Here is a 21,903-nt window from a genome sequence, read left to right as displayed (position 1 = left end):
TCCTCTTTTCCCACACTCAGAGGCCACCTCTTGGTCCAGGCCACCCTGGGGCAGGGGAGGCTCAAGGCAGCTGTCCCCAAGAAGCCAGGTGACAGACCCGTGCTCTTCCTCGAGCTCTGTCTGGGCCTGGGCCATCTTCTGAGCGCACCCCCACTGTCAGCACCCTCCATGAGCCTGCAAAGGGACGGGTGCAGGAGGGGAGGGCAAGATGAGGCGGGGGAGGGTAGTGCAGTTGCTTCCACCCCCTCCAGGGAGCTTCCTTGCCCTGTTTAAGGTGAAAGTGCAGAGGACTAAGACATACTTCCTCAGGCAGCCAGGAGCCATAGGCCAATTATGAAAAGGACCTTGGGATCCCTCAGTGACTGGGATGGGACCCAGATTGATCCTCGGGTAACTGGCACCAGTCCCGGCTCTGCCACTGGGCAGCAGGGAGGCTGAGGGCCAGGCCCTTCCTCTGCCGGGCCTCTGGCTCCTCACCCATCAGTGGGGCTTACACGGGATGGTCCTCCAGGGTCTCCCCAGCTGTGACTTTCTGTGTTAAAGTAGCTCCCTGAGGGAGGGGCAGAGGTGGGGTCAGCTCTCTGGAGGTCCCCCCGAAGCCGGGCCACTCACGAGGCGTGGATCACTCCCTGAGCTCTGCTTCCCCTCTGAACAGGGTGACATTGCAGCCACCAGGGCCGCCCCACTTCCTGCCCTGAGGGCCCTGAGAAACTGGGTCAGAATCACCACCCTTCAGAGCTGGGGGGACCTCGGCGCCCATCAGCAGGAGAAACCTGAGGCCCAGGATGGGAGGGTCCTGCCCGGGTCACCCAGCTCAGCAGAGGCAGAGGCCGCGCCTGGTCTCCTCCTCCCAGTCCAGTCCCGTCTCCACCACCTGGGCCGGGCTGGGCCGAGTAGGGGAAGGGCCTGTTCTCCCCACTTACTTCTGCCTCCCAGGGGAAGCCCGGCCCAGAGCTTAAGCCAGAGCCTGTCCCCAGCTTTCGAGAGCAGAGTGGATAGGACAGCTGGTAGTGGGAAGGTTGTGCTTCTCTTGGGGCTCCCACTTGCCCTCCCTGGTCTGAATCAAACCGTCCCCAGGGTGATGCATGTGAGGAATTAAAAATTAAATGTCAATGTGGCAAATATGGGGAAACTGGCTGGACAGGTCCCCAGGGATGCCCCGGGCATGAGAACTGCCTGGGTCACCCCACCCTCTGAGTCAGGCAGGCCTGGCTGTGCCTGGGGAGGTGTCAGGCTGGGCCCGGGGCAGGAAGCCCTATGCTCTGGACCCCGCCCTCTATTCCTCTGCTGCTGGGAAGCTCAAAGAAGCAGCCCGAGTCAGCTGGATTTCTCCTTTCCACGCTGCCGCTGCCCCGCCCCCCTCAATATGAGCTCATCTCTGACCTCCAGGCCCCGGCTCGGTTGGGGTTGGGGTTGGGGTTGGGGTTTAAGCTCCTTAGGGTGAGCTGGGCAGGACAGTCATCACTGGCTTTTGAGTGATTCATGTGGCTGACGTTAGCTGGAAGGGAACTCCTTGTGTTCGTGTGGGGGTGGGTGTCGGAGGCCTGAGCTCCCCACCCCCACCGTAGCCCACCCCCTCCTCCACCCACCCGGCTCCCCTCACAGTGAGGGCCTCAGCCCGCACCTCCAAAGCTCCACGCACACCCTCATCCTTACCCATAAACAGCTGCCCCATGAGCTCAGGGATGTGCGCCCCCAGCCCGGGCTGCCCCCAGGAGGTCTGACCAGGGAAAATGCCCTAGCCGTGGGCTCACTGCCATTTAAGCGGGGGATTCTAGGGACCTGGATGCCTGGAGCAGGGTCAAGAACGGGATGGCGTGGGCTCCGAGGGCGTGTCCCCTTGACCCGATGGACTCTGCCCCGTAGGGAACCAGAGCAGGGCCCTGCATAGCACAAAGTCCAGTACGGTACCCGGGTAGCCAAGGTCTAAGAGTGGTTCTGGGATGGTCGGCAGGGCCAGAGGAAGATGGCCTCATTGTTAGAACCTTCTCTGGCTCCCAGGAGGGCGGATGAGCTGTGGCAGATGGTGGAGGCTGGGGAGGGGAAAGTAATCAAGCTTTTTTCCAAATGCTCCCTGGCTCCCCACTTCAGAGGACCCTCTCTCTGGGAATACACCCCGTACCCTCACACTGCCCCTCAAAGCCGGGAAGACAACTGGCTGGGCTTCACCCAGCTGGGGACATTGGGTGCCTGGCGGGGTGTCCTTGTGCTTCTCCCTCTGGGGTCCCGTCCTCTGCTCCCCCAGCCTACAGTGCTGCCCCCAACCATGCCCAGTTCTAACTCTGACTCAAGGTCATCTCCCTTACTCCCTGCAGCTCCACACCCCACCCTGAGGTGCCCAGCCAGGCTCCAGGAAGAATCTGGCGAGGAGGTTTGCGTTTCACAATGCGTAGCTGAGACTCAGAGCTGGCCCGTATCCAAGGTCAACCATTTGTTGCCTGTTGGCCCAGCCCCTGGTGACCCACCCTTGGGGTTTGGCTGGGTTTTGAGGAACCCCAGGCATGAGGATGTGTGTGTCCCAGGTGTGAGGAGGCCAAGGGGGCAGTGCTGGAGCCATCAGTGGGCTGAGCCCTCCCCCAAGCCCTTGATGGCACAGCAGGGGGCTTGAGCCAGGCTCTGACCCTAAAACTGTCCAGGGGGGCAACCTCATCCTTCCATAGCAAGGGCTTTCCTCCCGTCCTCCTTCCTTCCCTTCCTTCCTCCTTCTCTTCAACTCTGAAAGGTTTGTAGTCAAAAGGGCAGGAGGGAATACACAGTGACCTGACCCTGGCTATGAGGAGGCACCTCCCTCTTCAGATCCAACCAGACAGATACACCCTGAGGGCTGTGCCCGGAGTGGAGCATCCAAGGACCCAGGGCCACTGCTGAGCTGTGGGAGCTGAGGGAGGAGAGCCCAGGAGAAATGCCCTTTCTTGAGCACTAACTCAGCAGGATCTCTTAGGCGTGCGGCTGCCTCTCGCGTCACAACAAACCCAGGGGAGGTGGGATCATGCCCATTTTACAGATGAGAAAACTGAGCCTCAGAAGCGAGGGAGGGGGTTGCTTATGGAGCACTGACTGTGTGTCAGAGACTGTCTTTGATTGCTTGGAAATGATAGAGTTAAATTAAGATTGCAAATCTGGTCTGCCTGACTCCGAAGCTCATATTCTTTTCACTTGATCTCACGAATTTTTTTTTAATTACTATTGTATTGAGTGTTTTTTTAATTATGAAGGAAACAGAAGTTCATTGTTATGAACTGAGAAACAGAGATAAGTATAAGGAAGGAGAGAAATATAAATATTCCTGGAATGGTGCTCCCCGCCCTCATCCTTACCCACACTGATCATTGCTGGGTAACTTTTCAATACACTGGGCTGTGATGATTTTTAAAGGGCTGCTTGACTGAACTGGGAAGCTGGCTTGCACCCCTCTGTGAGGTGAGGGAGGTGACCAATGAGCTTAGCTTCTGGGTGTTGTCCAGGTGTGGGGACCAGGAAGGACTGAGGCCCAATTTCATGTGGAGTGCCCCACCTGACAGGGCCCGGGCTGGACTCTGCCCCAGGCAGTGAGCAAGGGCTGCTGGGTGGCAGCAGCGCTGGGAGTGGGAGTGGCCATGGCCATGGCTGGCTGCCCGCTGGCCCGAGGAGGGAGGCACCAGAGGGAGGCACCAGCGGGCTGACCCAGCAGAGGCACTCAGTGCTCATTTGCACATTGATGCTCATTTGCACGTTGATGCTCATTTGCATGTTCTCTGTTGGTTTCATTGCCCACAGGCTGGACCCCCCTCTCTTCATGTGGGAGGGATGTGGCGATGCCACCCTCAAAGGGCCACACAACCCTCTCCCCTGAGTATGTTTGAGATGCACTCCAATCCCTGCTGGCAGCACCCCCAGGCCCCAGGATCTGTCATTTTCGCAGAGCGAGCATGCCGAGGGTGGGGCAGTGTAAAGGGTAGGGCAAAGCCAGCTCCCCAGCTGACTGCAGCAGGCGGAGTCCATGTCCAAGGTCAGCAGTGACCCCACGCCCAGCCCTGCCCACTTGGCCTCACTCTGTGGCTCCTGGAAAAGCAGCTGCATGGACTCCTCCCTCCGACTATCCTCCCGCTTTGCCCACCAGCCCCTTCCCCTCTCAGGGGGCAGAGAGCTATCTGGAGACAATGGCTGACGTCTGTCCCAGCCTGTCATCAGGGGGTGGCTCCGAGTGTCCAGGCCACCGCCCACACGGCATAGGTGAGCTGAGTCACAGATGGGACACCTTATGGGCCTGGACTCACAGAACACCGTGGTTGAAGGACACTTAGTGTTTACAGAAGACAGGGAGGCCAAGAGAGAGAAGTGACTTTGCTCCAAGTCCCTTGGTGGTGGGGCTGGCACTGGAGCATGGGTTTTCCGCCTCTCTGTCCTGTATTCTTTCTACCTCTCATTCACTTGTCCAGGAGCTTATTCACTCAGCAAACGTTTGTTGAATTGCCCAGTCTGGGCCAGGCATGGACAAAGAATCAGCCGGCACCCGACCCACAGGTAGGCTGGGCTGGGGCAACAGAGACTACAGTCATCCCCGATAGGCTTGATTTGTGCTGGAGGAAGAGTGAGGGTGAAAACTGGAGAGGCAAAGAGGGCAGGCTCTGTGGTTCCAACATCGCCTCTGCCACTGACTAGCTGTGTGACCATGGGCAATGGACTTAGCCTCTCTGTGCCTGTTTCCTCTTCCGTAAAATAAAAAGCACCTGCCTCTAAGAGTTACTATGAGGACTAACTGGGTTGCTGCATGTGAAGTACTCAGAATGGTGCGTAGTACATGGTATTCACCTGTGTAATAATAACGCACACAGGGTAGGGAACACACAGGGAAGAAAAAGTAACTCTGGCTGGGTTGCCAAGGAGGGCTTCATGGACGAAGGGCATTTAATCTGGGGTTTAAAGGATAACTAGGAGGTTGCTGGGCAAAGAAGATCATCGGAGGCAGAGTAAGAGCAAGAGCAAGGCAGTGGAGGCCTGAGAAGATGCGGGCATGAATCCAAAGAGCTGCAGTGTTCTCGACGGGGCAGAGGGAGGTGTGGCCGATCATCTAGGGGCTCTTTCAAGCTGCCCACCGCTCCCCCTCAAACCCCCAAAGACTCTCTCCGAGGGGTGGTCTCTGTGCCCCGCTGAGGACCCCTGCTGCAAGGAGCCCGCTTGCTCCTGAGGGGGTCAGGTCCCCAGGTACACGGAGCGGGGGTAGGGGGACAGAACCACTCTTGGAGCCCAGGGTCTGTGGAATGGGTGGGGAGAAACGGCCGGAGCTGCAGAGGGGACAGCTGACGAAAGGTCTGGCATGCCCCGTGGAGGTGTTTGGGTTTCATCCTCTGGACCCATGGAAGGACTCTGGGCAGGGGAGTGACCTGCTCTGAGATGCATTTTAGGAAGGACACCCTGTTGTCAAATTTGAAGAGCGGCGTGAGGCAGAGGCCAGGGAAGTATCTGGAGATGAGGCAGTAGTCTGTCGGTCTGTGCAAGAGACAGTGAGGACTGAAGAAGGGCTGAACTAGGAGTGGCAGGAAGGGAGGGTCTCAGGAGGTGCCTGGCAGAACTGAGTGACAAGCTGGGTGTGTGGGTGATGACCGGGTGTCTGGAAAGACAGTAATATAGAACTAGCTGTGGGTCCTTGGGCAAGTCACTTAACCTCTCTGTGCTTCAGTTTCCTCATCTATAAAATGCTAAAAAATGTAGCAATAATAGCACCTATCTCATCAGGTTGTTGTGAAAATAAATGAGTTAAGAGACGGAAAGCGCAGAAAGAGTACCTGGTACAGAGTAAGTGCTGGAAAAGTAGCAGCTGTTGTGATTGCTAAGCTCGGGAGTATCGGGGTGGGGGAGGAGGAGATGGGAGGTGCTGGTGTCCTGTGGGTGGATAAGCTCCAAGTCTCCCAAAACACTTTCTCTTTTGATGTTCCTGTCTCTTGTTTGTGTTGTTTAACTTTTTAAAATTGTAACACACATATAACGTAAAATTTACCATTTTAACCATTTTAAAATGTACGATTCAGTGGCATTAAGAAGCTTTCCTTTAACCAATTCTAATGTGAGAAAAGTTGCAGGAACAGTACAAAGAACTCTCTAGAGCCTTCACCCAGAGTCACCGCATTTTGCCACATTCGCTTTATTTACTCCCTCCCCCTCTAGTATACAGACATATTGTTTCTTCCTGAACCACTGAAGAGTAAGTGGAGACGTCGAGTCCCTTTTCTCCTAAATACCTCGGTGTGCATTACCTAAGGACAGAGCCACTCTCTGCACAGTCATCAAACTCAGGAATTTGGGATTGAAACAACACTATTATCTAATGCACCATTTATATTCAATTATTGCCCCTTGTCCCATTAATGTCCTTCATGGCACATCTCTCCCCCTGACCCCAGGATCCAGTCCAGGATCTTGCATTGCATTTCGGTGTCTCCTCCAGGCCCTCCCCTTACCGGGGCTTTTCCTCAGTTCTCTGAGGCTAAGGGAGGCAGGCTAGGACTTCAGCACCCGTGGCGCTGGACGCTGCCCTCTGTGTGCGTTTGCACACTGAAAGATGTCACCAGCCAAGCAGTGCACTCGATGCCAGCTGCTGGGGTCTCCATGGAGAGTGAGGGGAGCTCAGCTTCTGTGTCTGTCTTTTTAGGACTAAGATGAAAAATACAAAATGAGTTTGTATTTGCCTTCTCTGCACACACACGAACGTAGGGCACAGCTGGGTGAGCCCCGAGCCTGTGTGGGTGGGAGTGGGAAGCCCACTGCGGCTTGGAGATCCGGGGCTCTGTTGGGTTCAGTACTGGGAGCTCCTGAAGGGATGAGGCTGGACTTTGGGACTCGCCCCAGACGTGGCGGACAGTGGAGTGCCACAGCACCTCAAGCACAGCAGTGATGTGGTGGGCGCGTCCTGGGACCCCCTTGTGTGTGTGTGGAGGGGGGACCTGCAAAGCCTGACGTCTGCTGGGCTGCTCTTGCAGGGGCTCCCAGGGACAGACCTCCACCCTGGGGTCTTGGGAGTCTAACGCTTTCTGAGTTCTTTAAGATCAAAGGGTGGGCGGGCAGTACCACCTCTGGCCCGTAAAGTCTGTCCGTCTTCCTCTTCCACACGTCATTCGACTTCAGCACTGAGGGTGACAGAGCGGGTGCTTCTAGGACTCCAGGCAGCTTAGCTTTGATCGGTCACAATTTTTTCACCTTTGTCAGGAGAGAATTGGAACACATAATCCTTCAACTAGTGCCGTTTTCCTGGGTTAGGAATATTCTCGCATTTGATCCTCATAATGGCCCTGCAAAGTAGGAACTATTATGACCGTTTTATAAGTGAAGAAAACAGGTCTCAGCGATTTGTAAAAGGTGAGTCAGGAGGCCTGGGTTTGCGCCCTGGCTCTGTTAAGGGATTTGAGATAACGTGGGTAGAGCTCTTAGCGTGGGGCTGGTGCCTAATTGATAGTTTAACATCACCAGCCCCATACCACATCGCCACTGCTCATCCACTAGCAAAATTCAGAGTGTGAATTTTGATGCTAAGACTGTTTTTTTAAAGATTGGCACCTGAGCTGACAACTGTTGCCAATCTTCATTTTTTCTCCCCTTCTTCTTCTCCCCAAAGCCCCCAGTACATAGTTGTATATGTTCTAGTTGTGAGTGCCTCTGGTTGTGGCATGTGGGACGCCGCCTCAGCATGGTCTGATGAATGGTGCCATGTCTGCACCTAGGATCCAAACCAGCGAAACCCTGGGCTGGCAAAGTGGAGCGCGCGAACTTAAACACTCGGCCACGAGGCCGGCCCCGATGATGCTAACACTTTTGATGCTAAGTCCCCATGTCTTTCTACTTTCCAGTTATGTTCAAAAGAGAAATCAGAGATCTCAGCCCTGGCTTTTGAAGGCCTGGCCTCTGTCTCGTCAAAATCGGAGTGCACTTGATGGAGGTTTCTAGACAATCAGTGGTGGGTGGGTGTGCATTCTACACCTCAGTGTTGGGAGACACTCCTCACGTGGGCTGGTCCTGCCCCTGATTCAGAATCACTGGATTTGAGAGATGTGAAGAACAGGGGTGTGTTGGCTGCGTGAATCAAGGAGAGGCAGGAAAAAGACTGGATGAGGGCTCAAGGCCATTCCAGCTGCAGAATTCTGTGAGAACAAGAAGATGAGTTTTTTGTTGCCCCCAAACGACCAAAGAGTAATTCTGAGATGCCCTTGGTAACCCAGGTCTTAGGGATATTTCTGAAACATCTACCTTGAGTCCCTGGTTCTTATGTATTAAGCCATTAAGCCCAGACGGTTAGCACGGTCTGCCCATCAGGAGTAACAGCTTGGCTTACCATGTGTCCAGCATCGGGGGATTCACATAATACATGGTCCCTAGGCTCTAGGGAGCAACCAGATCTCATTGGAGGAACTAGGGGACCATCTGGAGAGCGAACAAGGGGCCACCTCTGTGGGGCTTGGGTGTGAGTGCTCTGATCAGCCTCAGGTCAGTGTGGGCTGGCACGGACAAGGGAGAGCTCCCTGGTAGCAACAACGGCAAACATTTATAGGGCTTTTACTGTATGCCAGGAGCTGTCAAAGTGCTTTTGGTGTATTGCATCATGTAATGCTCACAACTTCCCTAGAATAAGTAGAGTCTGTTTTTATCACCATTTGACAGACAGGGAAACTGAGACACAGAGAGCTTAACTGGCACAATCATTCAAATCATAGGTGGCAGAGCTGGAATTCAAATCCAGGCAGTCTGGCTCCAAAGCCAGATGCTCTTAGCTCCTTCCTCCCTACTCTCCCCTGAGAGGGGCTCAGCTGATCCTTGAAGGATGAGAGATTTTGGAGAAGAAAACTGCTAAGGGGTGGGAGTTCACAGACCTGGTCTGGTAATCCTGGCTGTGTGACTTTAGACAACTTACCCAACGTTTCTGAGCCTCAGTGTTCTCATCTGGCAAATGGGAACCTCATCCTCTTTGTAGAGCAGTGTGACTGAAAGCGTGTGCTGAGAGCACATTATTAGAGATGGAGGGTGGGAAGACCAACCTCCAGCGTCAGGGATGAACGTGAACTCTATGTGTGGGCTGAAAGGATGGTGGGGAGGGAGTCAGTCAAGCCAGAATGCAGGATGGATGTAACGGTGGGTGGAAAATGAAAGTTGGCTGGCAAGTGTGACGCCAGGTTGTTGAGGACCTTGAAAGTCACTGTAAAATCCTCTACGGCTCTTTCAAAAGGACAGGTGTGTGGATTTTGTTGACATATGGAAATGTGTGTTTGGAAAAAAAAAAAGAATGCAAAAGAGTATGTACAAACCGACAGCTGTGTCAACTCATTATGGGCTGCTAACCTTAGCGATCAGAGGGCACGTGCAGGCTGTAAATATCCCAGTTCACCACTTTTTATTTATTTATTTTTCTGTAAATACCTAATGAAAACTAAGTGAACAGGAGGCCAGGCCGAGGGGCTCAGCTTTTAACTTGTGGACATCTATGGGGAGTCACTGCAGATTTTGTGTGTGTTTGTTCTAGGTTTTTAAAATTTGTTTGTTCTGTTTTCTTTTTTAGTTGAGATAGACTTCATATACCGTCGATTCTCATTATTTGCAGATTCTGTATTTACAAATATGCCTACTTGCTAACATTGATTTGTAACCCCAAGATCAATACTTGAGGGGCTGGCCCGTGGCCGAGTGGTTAAGTTCGTGTGCTCCACTTCGGCAGCCCAGGGTTTGCTGGTTTGCATCCTGGGGGCAGACCTACACACTGCTCATCAAGCCATGCTGTGGCAGCATCCCACATAGAAGAACTAGAAGGACTTACAGCTAAGATATGCAACTATGTACTGGGGCTTTGGGGAGAAAAAAAAAGAGGAAGATTGGCAACAGTTGTTAGCTCAGGGCCAATCTTCCTCACCAAAAAAAAAAAAAAAAACTTTAAATACTTGAGACGCTTTGGACATGCTTAGAGCAGTGAACAATTGTAGTCACCTGATGTACCCGAGCCCAGCTGGGGTTGAACAAGACCACAATCTTTCTTTTTTCGGGTCTCACACTGTAAACGTGTCCTTTTCTACTTGGTGCCATGTTTTTTGTATTTCTTTGCGTTTTGTTGATGATTTTGCTGTTTAAAACAGCCCCAAGCATAGTGCTGACATGCTGTCTAGTGCTCTTAAGCAAAAGAAGGCTGTGACGTGCCTTACAGAGAAAACACAAGTGTCAGATAAGCTTCGTTCAGGCCTGAGTTACAGCGCTGTTGGCCATGAGCTCAATGTTAGAGTCAAAAACATATATATTAAATAAGGTGTCTTTAAACAGAAACACAGATAAAACAAAGTTATGTCTTGATCGGCTGATGCAAATGCTGTGACCAACGTCTGGGGGAACCTCATCCTGTCTTTCCCCTGGAGCCTTGATTAAGGATTTCCTAATTCAGGGCTCACAGCAACTTTACGAAGCATAACGACCTTGAATAACAATACTTGACTATACCATAAAATTCACCTTTTTAAATTTTATGTTTTATATAGCCCTTTTACAACTTAGTATATTTACAAGGTTGTGCAACCATCCCCATAGCTGCAGGTTTTCGAGCAGTCGAATGACCTCACAGAGCAGCCATTTAAGAATTATCTGTCCATCTTTCCCTCTTCCCTGATGCCTCTGCTCTCTTTCAGAATTCCCAGGAGAACCATGGGCTGGCTGTGCCCACCCCTTCTGTCCCAGAAGACTTCGTAGACAAAGGAGTGACAGGTAAGAGGACCTAGGCTTGGGGTCTGTCCATCTTTCTTTCCTCCTTAGGCCCAAGCCTCTGGCCCACCTCCCCAGCTGGTGATGAAGCTGGAGCCACAGGCCTCTTGGCTACCGGCTGCAGTGGGTGGGAGCAGTGGGGCTGGGCGTGAGGAGAGCCAGGGTTGGCTGTGGCCCACTTACAGTGGAGGAAGGATGGTGAGGGGATAAGGCCAGAGCAGGCACAAGGGTAACACGGGGTGGCGGAAAGAACCCTGGAGTCAGACAGACCCAGCTTTGAATCTCAGCTCCCCTGCACATTAGCTTCGCTCCCCTTGGGCAAATCACTTAACCTCTTGCCCCTCTGTATCTTCAAATGAGCTGTGGGAGCAACAATTCCCATCCTGGAGGAGTCAGTGAAGTATTGGATGGGATGTCAGTCACTGCTCCTTGCACCTCTGCTCAAAACCCACCAATGACTTCCCATGTCACTCAAAGAAAAGGTTCTTGAAGGACTGTCAGAACCCGGCCTCATCTGCTCTCTCTCCCCGTCTCACGCTGCTCCAGGCATCCCGCGTGCTTGTTTCTCCTTCAGTACCAGGCACATTTCCTCCCCGGGGTCTTCGCACTGCCCTTCCCTGTGCCTTGCACACCCTTCCCCTAGACATACAGACAGCTCTCTCCCCGTCTCCTTCGCTCTTTGCTCCAACATCACCTTCTCAGCGAGGTCTTCTCTGACCACCCTGTTCACACTGCACCCTCAGCCCTTCTCTTCTTTTTGTCTGCACATTACTCATCATCAAATGTGGTGACACTTTACTAACATATTATGTTCATTGTCTGTCTCATTGTCCCATTGAAACAGAAGCTCCAGGAGGGCCAGTATTTTGACTGTTTTTTGCTTTGTTTTTACTGCTGTCTCCCAGCTCCTAACACTGGGGTGCGCTCAGTGAATGTTAGCTGTCCCCTCTCCACTCTTGGTCTAGTCTTTGTTTTGAAGTCAGACAGCTGGGAGGGCCCTTCAGAGCTGCACATTCCTCAGGTTTCTTATGCTCTGTGCTAGACACTGACGCGGGGAGGTGTGGGAAGGCTGCCGCTGAGACAGAAGTAAGCAGGGCCACGGGCCCCCATCTGCAGACTCTCGGGAGGGGCCTGGGGACTGGGTCCAAGAAGGGAGGGATGTGAGCGGCTAGGGCTGGGAGTGCTCAGCATCTCCCTAGGGCCCAGGTTGTCCAGGTCCCCTTCTTTCTACACACCCCTTTCCATCCTGCAGTCCAGAACCTGTTCCAGGAGCTCTCAGTGAGGGGGAAAGCTGTGTCCTTGGTAGGTTCAGGGTCTTTAGAAAGCAGGAATTGCTCATGCTAATTGCTCCCTCCCAAACTTTCACCTGAACTCCCTCACAGAGAAGGTCACCAGGCCCCTGGCCCTGATCCATGACTTCCCCTCTTTCCCCCACCTTCCCTGTCTGTCTTTCGGTCTGAAAAGTTAAGCACAGGTGGTAGTAGTCAAAATGGATACCGTCCATTAAGTGCCTGCTATGGGCCCAGCCCCGTGAGAAGCCCTTGACATGTATTTACATGAATTCTCTTATTTAATCCTCACAACAGCTTTATGAGGTAAGCGCTGACATTATGCCCATTTTATAGATGATGCAACTGAGGCTCAGCAAGGTTAATTAGTTTGTCCAAGTCACACATCTAGTACGTGGTAGAGCTGGGATTTGAACCCTGGCCTCTTTGGCTTTGCATCAGTCAAGGCCCCTGTAAGACACAGGTGGTGCACTCAAAGAGGGTAACGGAAGAGCGTTTAGTAAAGGGGTTCTCTCCAGGGGTGCAAGCAGGGCGCAGAAGGGTGGGGCAGATGGAGAACCTCAGCACAGGCTCCAGGGGCTGTGCCAGGCACAGGCAGGGGCCCCTCGCTAGAAGGAAGAGGGTCACTGCCAGGACAGCTCGGGACGCTGGGGACATTGCTGCTCCTTCCCTTGGTGTTCAGGAGGAAAGGCATGACACCGGCTGGTCACTGTGTGGGGTGCCCAGCCCAGCCCTGCCCTGGGCACATAGGGATTGGCATGCCTGGTCTGCCTCATTGCCCTCCTCATCTTTGCCTCTCCCTTCTTCCAGGTACCAGCTCACTAGTCAATGGCAACCTCCGACTGTACAGCTCTGTGGGTGACCTAAGGCCTGGGCACTATGGCCAGGACCCACTCATCCCCCCACCTCCCCCAGGCCCAGCCCCGGGGCCACCGCCAAACACTTTGCAACCTCGAGGGGAGTCCCCACCACCACCTCCACCTTCCATGGCTCCCCCACCACCTCCCCTGCTGCTGGAACCCCCACTCCCACCCAGCATGGCCCCACCTCCGCCCCCGGTATTGGGGGCCCTATCACCCCCATCCACACCCACCCCTCCTGACTTCATTCCCCCTGCCCCACCCTTGGCCTTTCTAGCCCCACCCCCACCCCCTTTGCCAGCCCCAGCACCCCCAGCTCCAGTGTCTCCTCACAAGATGGGGACTCGCCTCTTTCCCCCTGGGGGTGTCACCAAGTGGAAATCAGAGGTAACACTGAGTGGCAGGCAGCCAGAGGCCCCCAGAACCAGCCCCCCCAGGAGCCCTACTGAGCCTGAAGGGAGCCCCCTAGGACCTAAACCAGAGTCCCACCTCACCTTCCCCCGTTCGTTCAAGGTGCCTCCCCCAACCCCAGTCAGGACTTCATCCATCCCTGTTCAGGAAGCACAAGGGGCTCCTCCAGAGGAAGAAGGCGCCACCAAGAAGGCCCCCAGTCGCCTCCCACTGCCTCCCAGCTTCCACATCCGCCCTGCGTCCGAGGTCTACCCAGACAAGGCCTCTGAGCCAGACCCCTCTGGGGAGCTCAGGGCTGCAGCACCAGCCAGTCCGAGGCTGGGCCAGTCCCAGTCCTGGACAAATGAACAAGCTGAGACTCTGCCCCCAGCCCCTCCCCTTCCCCCTCCCGCACCCCCGCTCCCTCCCCCAGCACCCCCCCTTCCCCCAGCTGCCCCTCCTTTGCCTTCTGCTGAGAAGACAGCCCCTCCACCTGCTGGGTTTATGAAAAGCCCCAAATCTAGCTCTCCTGCTCCCAAACCCAAACCCAGCCCCCCGAGCCCAGAGGACACAGCCTCGTCAGTGCCTGTGGACTGGAGGGATCCCAGCCAGATGGAGAAGCTGCGCAGCGAGCTGGCGGCCTACCTCTGTGGCTCCAGGAGAGAGGACCGATTCATCAGTCACAGGCCAGGCCCGATGGTGGCCTCTCAGGGAAAGGAGGGCAAGAAGGGCCCCAGCCCGCCAGAAAAGCAGGATCCCCCAAGCCTGCTAGAGAAGGAGATCCCCCCAAGTGTCCCTGAGAAGAGTCCCCGGGGCCTGCCAGAGAAGGCCGCCGCTGGCCCGACCCTGCCCCCTGTGGACTACACCCCCCAAGAAGCCCCGACTCCCAGCGTCCGGCAGATCCGGGATGAGCTGGAGGCGCGGCTTTCCTCATCAGCAGAGAAGGACGCCAGGCCCAGCACAGGGCCTCTGCCTCCCAAACCTCGGCTCGAAGGGGCGAGAATCTTTGAAAACAGGGCTGATAACGGCAGATTCTCCAAGCCTGTGGCCAAGAATCTGTTACCTCTATCCACCACCCCTCTGCCAACCACACCATTCCAGTCCAAGTTCATGCCTGGGCCAGCCGCACCACCCAAGTCCCTGCCTGGACCAACTACACCTGGGCCAGCCACACCACCCAAGTCCACACCTGGATCAACTACACCTGGGCCAGCCACACCATCCAAGGCCACGCCTGGATCAACTACACCTGGGCCAGCCACATCACCCAAGTCCACACCTGGACCAACTACACCTGGGCCAGCCACACCACCCAAGTCCACACCTGGACCAACTACACCTGGGCCAGCCACACCACCCAAGTCCATACCTGGACCAACTACACCTGGGCCAGCCACACCACTCAAGGCCACACCTGGACCAGCCACACCAACCAAGTCCACAGCTGGATCAGCCACACCCGGGCCTGCCATACCATCTGCAGCCCCAACTCTGCCCGCCACATCATCTCAGCTGATAGCGGTGAAGAACCTAGTCCCAGCTGGGCAGTGGGAGAAGCAAGGACCTCAAGAACTTGCAGTGCCCTCCCAGCCAGAGGCAGACAGGTGCCCCTCCGAGGCCAGTAAGCCTCCCACAGGGGGAGCCCTGTCACCTCCAGCCCTTCCACCAAAGATATCCCCTGGCGGAAAAGAGGTGACATTTCCCTACAAGCCCCATCGCAGCAAGAACAGCCCCAGCAGAGAGGCTGCTGTGGTGATGTCTACACCAGCCAGAGGAGAGGCTCCAGGGTCAGGGGAGCTGGTGGGGATGAAGGAGCCCCAGGGGCTGCCAGCCAAACCCCCAGCCTCAGCCCAGCCTGCTGACGAACTCCTCAGGCATCCGGTGACCGGGGAGGTGGTGGAGCGGGGCTCCCCCATGGCCCTGCTCCTTGCGGCCAGGCAGAGGGCACAGAAGGGGAGGCCTGGAGGGGCTGCCCTGAGTCGGTCCTCCCTGCCGGGGAGTCTCCGTGGCCACAGCAGCCAGCCCGAGGCAAGCTCTGAGGGCGGGCCCAACTCCTTCACTGGGGTCCCCAAGTTACCCAAGGAGCCTGAGAAGGACCTTCAGCTGGCCTCATCAACACAGCCCACTGTTCCCAGTCAGTGGAAGCCCCAGTCCCACAGAGACCCAGAAGGCACACAGCCAAGCTGTGGGCACAAATGGACCAAGGCAGAACCCCAGGCCCCTGTGGCCTGGGGAAGACCAGCGCCCTCCAACCTCCCCCAGGGCCGCGTGCTGCCCAAGTCCTTCTCGTCCCCTTCTTCTCCTTCCCACAAGAGGGAGGAGGAGAAGGAGTTCAACTTTGAGGTCATCCCCCCGCCGCCAGAGTTCAGCAATGACCCTGAGCCCCCGACCCCGGCCCTCCAGTATCTGGAGCGCCGGAGATCCCCTCCCTGGAACAACTTCTCAGACTTGGGGCAGCCTCTGGACGCGGGCCTAGCGGCCTTGGCGCCTCGTGGCTTCTCACGCTTCCCGGCGGATGCGCGCTCCGCGGGGCCCGGGGGCCTGGAGCGCTCCGCGGGCGGGGGCCGTTCGCTCATCAAGAAGCGCCTGTACGTCGGGGAGCCCCACCGCAGCCCCGGGCCGCCCCGCGGCGCCACCGGCCGCAGCCTCAGCTCCCCAAACTGCTTCGGGCCGCCGCCCGGGGGGCCCTTCGCCGCGCCCGGAGGCCCGGAGGTGCGGCGCGTGGGCTCGGCGGGCCGCGCGCCCCCCGGCGGCCTGCACGCGCGGAAGCCGTCCCTGGAGGGCGCCGCCCGCGGAGAGGCCAAGTTCAAGGCGCCCGGCGGCGACTGCGGCTGCGCCTCCGCTCCCGGCAGGTGAGCTGGGGCCGGGCGATGAAGGGAGGCTGGGATGGGAAGCCAGGTGGCGTGGAGGATCTGCCCTCGGACCACAGAGGAGCCGACCAGGCCGCGGCCAACCGCAGGGGACATTGGGTTTTCTCCCCTCCGCCCCTCAGGGCAGAGAGAAAGGGGAGGGAGGCGCACTCTACCTAGAGAGGGTGCTGTTGGCCGTTCCCTTACCTGCCTCCTTATCTCCCATTATCTCCCTTGTTCTCTTTCCCCATCCTCCTGCTTTCCCCACCGGCTTCCCCGCTTCTCTCTCCTCTCTCTCACCCTCTGGAGTTCCACCGCTTTAGGCTAAGTGTGGGGTTGGGGGAGATCTGAGTGGTCCTCCGGTGCGGGATTTTCCAATAACGCAGAGATGGATCCCTACCCAGGCTGGGAGTGAAGGGTTCTGAGTAGAGGGTGTTAGGCATGTACTTCCTGGCCGGCAGGGCCTAGACAGGAGGCGGTGCCCTGTGTCTGGTGAATCAGTAGTGGTGGACTGGGGTCCCACTCAGCCCTGAGCCACATCTTTCCTCTGGTGCCCTGGGGGAGATGGGAGGGCTGTTGGTTAACCAGCTGCGGATATTAACCTCACCTCTCTCCTGCTCCTCCAGGTCTCCCCACAGCACCCCCATCTATGGAAGCCCCATCAACACGTTCACCGTGAGGCCTGGGACCCGCCATCCCATCTCCTGTGCTTACTCAGGGGCCCATCGGAAAGCCCCATCCTGAGCCCGGAATTTTCTCAGTTCTACTCCAAGGGGTCAGATGCTGGCACTTGTTTTTGTGGGGGTGGGAGGGACCACAGCAGGTGTGAGGCAGCCTGGCTCAGACACGGGGGGAATCTGTGTTCCCCAAAGACAGACAGACGGACAACGAGTGAGAAGCAGTAGGCCTGGGAAGATGGAGACTGGACTTGTGTTTCCCAAAGCACTGGTGCGGCTGTGGACCGTGTGGATGTGGTGGGAGGGGGAGGAGAGGAGGAATCTTTAAGGACTGGAGTTTGAGTGTGCCCTATTTGGTAATATTCGCTTTAGCAAGGCTTGTTTAAGGCACACGGCCTACTGGGCAGGTTCTAAGAGCAGGGGCTGGGGCGGTAACACTCAATGGGACCCATCGGGACCCTAACTGGGATGCCTGTCAGGCCCTCGCCAAGGGCTGAGGCCCAGCCCGTCGGGTAGGGATGCAGGGCGCTACAGGTTGGTCTCTTTAGCACCCACCAGTCCACCAGTTGCCACCCCAACAGGTGATTCCTGGGGTTCCTAGAGGTGAGACTAACCGTGTGTGTGTGTGCAGCTTGTAGAGAAGGTACTGGAACACAGTGCTCTGCAGTAGCCACGGGCAGGGATGGGAGAGTGCTGGTTAATTTCGCCCCGGCCCTGGCCCTTAGCTGCAGGGAGGGCTGGAGAGAAAAGACTTGGCGAGGATTAGGGCTTGCCTTTCTACTTAGTGCCAGGCAGCTATGATTTGGGGGATTGGACCCAAGGAAGCAGAAGGCCTGGGGCTTGACACCAAAGGCCTTATGTGGCCAGGTCCCATATGGGATTTGCAGGGGACATCATTCCCACCCCTCCCAACCCCAATACTACAGATCCCTCATATTATTGAGGCCTTAAAATGTATAACCCAGGTGCTGGAAGGCCTTGGAGGGCGGGAGGCAGCAGAGATGGGAACAGAGGTCCCAGAGGAGTTCGCTGCCAGTGGGGGGTGTGTTTTGGAAAGTGGAGGAGTGGCAGGACTGGGCCAGTTCAGAGCAGGGGAGCCCTAGCAGTGGGGTGACCATTCGTCCTTTGTCTAGGCAGCCCGGGTTCATGCCTGCTTTCCGGTAAATTAGACCCCCTTCCACTTCCACAAAGTCCTGGCTTGGAGGATATGTGGGTCACCATACCTATCAGGATACAATATTCCTTGGTCCATCTTCCATATCTTCAGGTCCTGGTGGGCTGAATTCTTGGGACCAGGCCAAGGCAGGCTGCCTCGGTAAGGAGGAGGGGCAGGGAGTGGCCACCTCAGGGGCAGGCAGTAGGGGGCAGCCACGAAGCAGTTCCCTTTGGGGCCAAGATGTTGGACCTTTACCATTTGTGCTAACCGGCCTTGGTCTCGGGTTGTGGGGACAGCAGGTGAGCCACTTCAGGGAAAGAGTGCAGGGGTGGGCAGATGCCCGATGGGGCGGGACCTGGTTACTGGCATGCAAGAAGCAAGCTCTACCCCAGCGCCGGCACTGGCTCTATCTGTATGTGTGTATCTTCCTTGTACGATGTTTTATAAAAGAGTTCTCTAATTTATCTGCTGTGTTTGGGCTTCAGGGGTGGGGTGTGGACTCCCAGCTGTACGTTGCTCTGCGGTGGGCAGGGAAGGACTGGTTCTCACTTGGCTTGGGAAATAAACAGGCCAGTTGGAACTGGCCTCTGGCTCTGTGGCTGTGGATTGATGACTCGGAGCTCCTGGGGTGTGTGAGAGGTCGGAAGTGCTCAGCTGGGGAAGGCCGAGCACAGGGTGGTAGCTGAACTGGTGAGCCGTTTTGCTGGGCCCAACTCTCTCTTCTGACCCTTAGCTTTTCTCATTCTCCAGATCCTTCAAGGAATAGAAGCACAGCTGAAGTCTCGTGATAACAAACAAGCAAGTCTCTTTGACTCTCTGAACCTCAGTTTCTTCTTCTGTACAGTGGGAGAATAATACCTACCTCATAAGGCTGTTGTGAAGATTAGAGACAGTCCTGCCTTCACTTAACAAGTATTTGAGTGACTACTAGATGGCAGGCACTACGCTTAGCACGGATGTACAGTCATCAACACACTGACACTCCTCCTGCCTGAGGCAAGATTATAGTGTAGTGGAAGAGAGAGAGGATAAAAGGAACACACAGAAACATCATAAATTATAAGAAATGGTGGGACGGAAAGGAACAGGGAGTGTGGGCAAGAATAACTGGAGGCGGGGGGAGAGGAGTGGATTTCCTTTAACCAGGTAGGAAAGTCTTTTCCAATGGCAACATTTATGCTGATTTAGGCAAAGCATCCAGCCCACACCTGGCACTGAGTAGTTGCTCAATAAGTGGCATCTTTGGGTGATGGCTCCATTTGTGTGTGGCCCTTCACAGTTTCCCATAAAGCTTTGACGCAGTATCGTCAACTTTTCCAGAAGAGGAAACAGAGCCAGGGAAGTCATCTCAGGACAAGGTCAGAGGGAGCTGGGTTGCCTCCTCTCCCGGAGTCTTTTCTGGGGGTTGTTGGGAAAGGGAAATAGGGAGGGTGACTCACTGATTCAGCAACTTGTGCTTCCAGGAAGGGCCTCCCCACCTCTCCCGTCCGTGGGCTTCCCCGTTATCCCGTCTCTGCCACCCCCACGCTCCACCACGATGCCCTCATCCTGCTAACAGAGTGAGGACGGGGCCTCGACTCCCAGGAGGACTGGGGGCTTCTCACCTGGCTGCTCTCTCCTCCCTGCTCCCTCCTACCTCTTCTCTCCCCCCCCCCGCCACATGGGCAGGGCAGTGGGAAGTGGTGGAGGGTTGGGCCCCACGTCTGTCTCTGCCTCTGCCAAGCTGTGTGACCTGGGGCCTCAGCTGACTCGTCTGAAAAGTGACGGGGATGGACTTGTGCCGTGTGGGGGTCTTAAACTGTGTTGAGTCTTTAAGAAGCTGATGAGAGCTCTGGACCTTCACCCCAGAAAGACGCCCCCACGAGCACCGTTACACATGATTTCAGGCGCTCCACAGATCCCCCCAAAATCGGGCTCCAGGGACTTCTCCTTGAAATCTCCTGAAGCAACGGTGGTCGTGGCAACCACAACCCTTACTTAACCTTGACGGTTTGGAAAGTTCATTCGTTCTCTTGTTAACTCATGACCACCCTCTAAAATGTGTTGGTCGTGGAATACTCCTAATTCCATCTCACTGATGAGAAAATTGAGGCACCAAGAAGAAAAGGGAGTTGCTTAGAGGAGCCCACCGGACTTCCAACTCTGCGTCCCTCATCAGGGCTGCCTCCCTCCTGGCCGTGTGCACCTCACTCATTCGTCCCTCCCCGAATCCTACCATCCCCTCAACTTTCTATCTTTCTATCAGAGGAGGGGTGGGGAGGGCCGCGGAGGGTAAAGCTACTCTGGTGCCAGAAAAGGTTAATAGGCATGGGTGGCTCAGGTGTTCTGGATCAGGTTGGCCACACCTTGGTTTCTGGAGCCTCCTCGCTGCTTGCTGGGCGTGCCAAGCCCCAGTGGCCAGAACCCCACCTCTCCTGTGAGGCCCAGCCCGGCCCAGAGCAGCAGTGGGGGCAGGTCCCAGGGCAGGCTGTGCTGGAAGTCTGGGGCCTGCTGAGGGCAACGCGGGAAGGGCCCTGTCAACCCGAATGGAGCACAGCTTTCCCCAGGGCCCCACTGACGCAACCGGAGAGGCCTTGCGGGCCCTTCTGCAGGAAGCTGAGGATAGAGGTGACTTTGACCCGAGCAGGGAGGCGTGAAGGAGAGGCTCCCTCCATGCTGAGCTGTCAGGCAGGCCTGCCCCTGCCTGCTCGCCCCACCTGCCTTCCCCCAGCGGCCTAGGGCGCTTTCATCCTGGCAGCTCGAAGGCAGCGCTGGCGTCCCGTTGTGAGTCAGCTGTCCAGGCTGGGTGGCCACTGATACCAGGCAGAGAATGAGCCTCCTCCCTCCAAAGCCCCAGGGACGGCCAGCTGCTGCGGACCTGCTGGTGGGGCCTCTGGGGATATTTTTGGCAGGGAAGGTGAGAGGCAGGGAGACCAAGGCAAGGCATTCCAACTACTCCCTCATTTACAGTGATGATCCTGAGCTGCCCGCCCAGTTCTCAGAGCCCCAGAAGCTTCCTGAACATCTGGCACAGTTGAGCCACTCCCTGCTCCCCTCCTGGAGAGCTGTCCTCTGAGTTCCTACAGAAAACGCTCTGCTTGGCTCCCGTCTTCCAGACTGGCGCCCTTCCTCCCCACAGGTGTCTTGGCACCCTGTCCTCAGTCCCCAGTCTTCCTTCTCCATGGTTTTTTCTTCAGAAGACTGAGTTGACCCCCTCTTCTCATCCACACCTGAGCTCCACATTTCTGACTTGAAAGTGCCCCCTGGACATTTGCGTGTGGATGCCTGGCCAGCCACACAGATTCAGACTCTCCAAAAAAGATTATTCTTCCCTTAATTCCTCACACAATTGTGAGACCAGAGCAGCCAGGTCCACGGCCCCAGAATCCCTGGAAATATTCATTCCTGCCCGCTTTGCTTCCTCGAAGCTGACTCACTCGTCAAGGCCCAGCTTCAGTCAGAGCTCCCGTGGAAAGCCCTTCCCAGCCCAGCACAGCTCAGAGACCCCTCCCTCCTCCACCCCTCCACCCACCTCCTTGGCTGGCTCTTCCTCATCCTTCAGGCTCAGCTCAGACATCCTCACCCTCTAGGCCACATCAGCTCCTGTTACAGGCTCCCATGGGCCCCTAGTCCCCTCACATCAGGGTTATTTGTTCCTCATCCCCCCCCTCACCCCGCTCCCCAGCACTTGTCAGCTTTGTACTACAAGTTCTGCCCGTCTTATTCATCACAGTATCCCCAGCATCTAGTGCTACTCCTGGCACTAACAGGTACTGAATATATGTTTGTTGAATGATTACATGTTAGTATTTAATCAAATTCTGTCGAGCGCTATTTCAGTTCCTTGAGGGCAAAGGCCATGTCTCCGGTGGATCGGTGACCACATAGCCCTCTTGTTTCTAGCTGCGTGTAACCTGATTGCTGAGCTCTCAGGTGGCACAAAATTAATGGTTTGAGGGATGGGCTTCTAAGATTTCCTCATAAAACTGTCAAGATGCCTTG

The 21,903-nt window shown here is 56.0% G+C and overlaps 1 protein-coding gene across 2 annotated transcripts in view; it reads left to right on the top strand.

The window, feature by feature from the left end:
- The window catches only part of C19H6orf132 (chromosome 19 C6orf132 homolog), a 35,468-nt gene extending 14,267 nt beyond the window's left edge, over positions 1-21,201 (top strand). Inside the window, exons 3-6 of one of the 2 annotated variants that reach the window (XM_070584620.1) lie at positions 10,629-10,704; positions 12,801-16,092; positions 16,716-16,864; positions 18,673-21,201. In XM_070584620.1, coding sequence (XP_070440721.1) covers positions 10,629-10,704; positions 12,801-16,092; positions 16,716-16,833 — 3,486 coding nt within the window. In that variant the 3' untranslated portion in view covers positions 16,834-16,864; positions 18,673-21,201. Of the gene's footprint in view, positions 1-10,628; positions 10,705-12,800; positions 16,093-16,715; positions 18,521-18,672 lie in introns of those variants that run through there. The other variant, XM_070584621.1, reaches the window with a different exon arrangement.
- The last annotated feature ends 702 nt before the right edge of the window (positions 21,202-21,903 follow it).

Source organism: Equus przewalskii, chromosome 19 (assembly GCF_037783145.1).
Source record: "Equus przewalskii isolate Varuska chromosome 19, EquPr2, whole genome shotgun sequence".
Taxonomy (NCBI): domain Eukaryota; kingdom Metazoa; phylum Chordata; class Mammalia; order Perissodactyla; family Equidae; genus Equus; species Equus przewalskii.
Note: the sequence above shows the minus strand (reverse complement) of the source record. Positions and strands in the feature narration are given on the sequence as shown.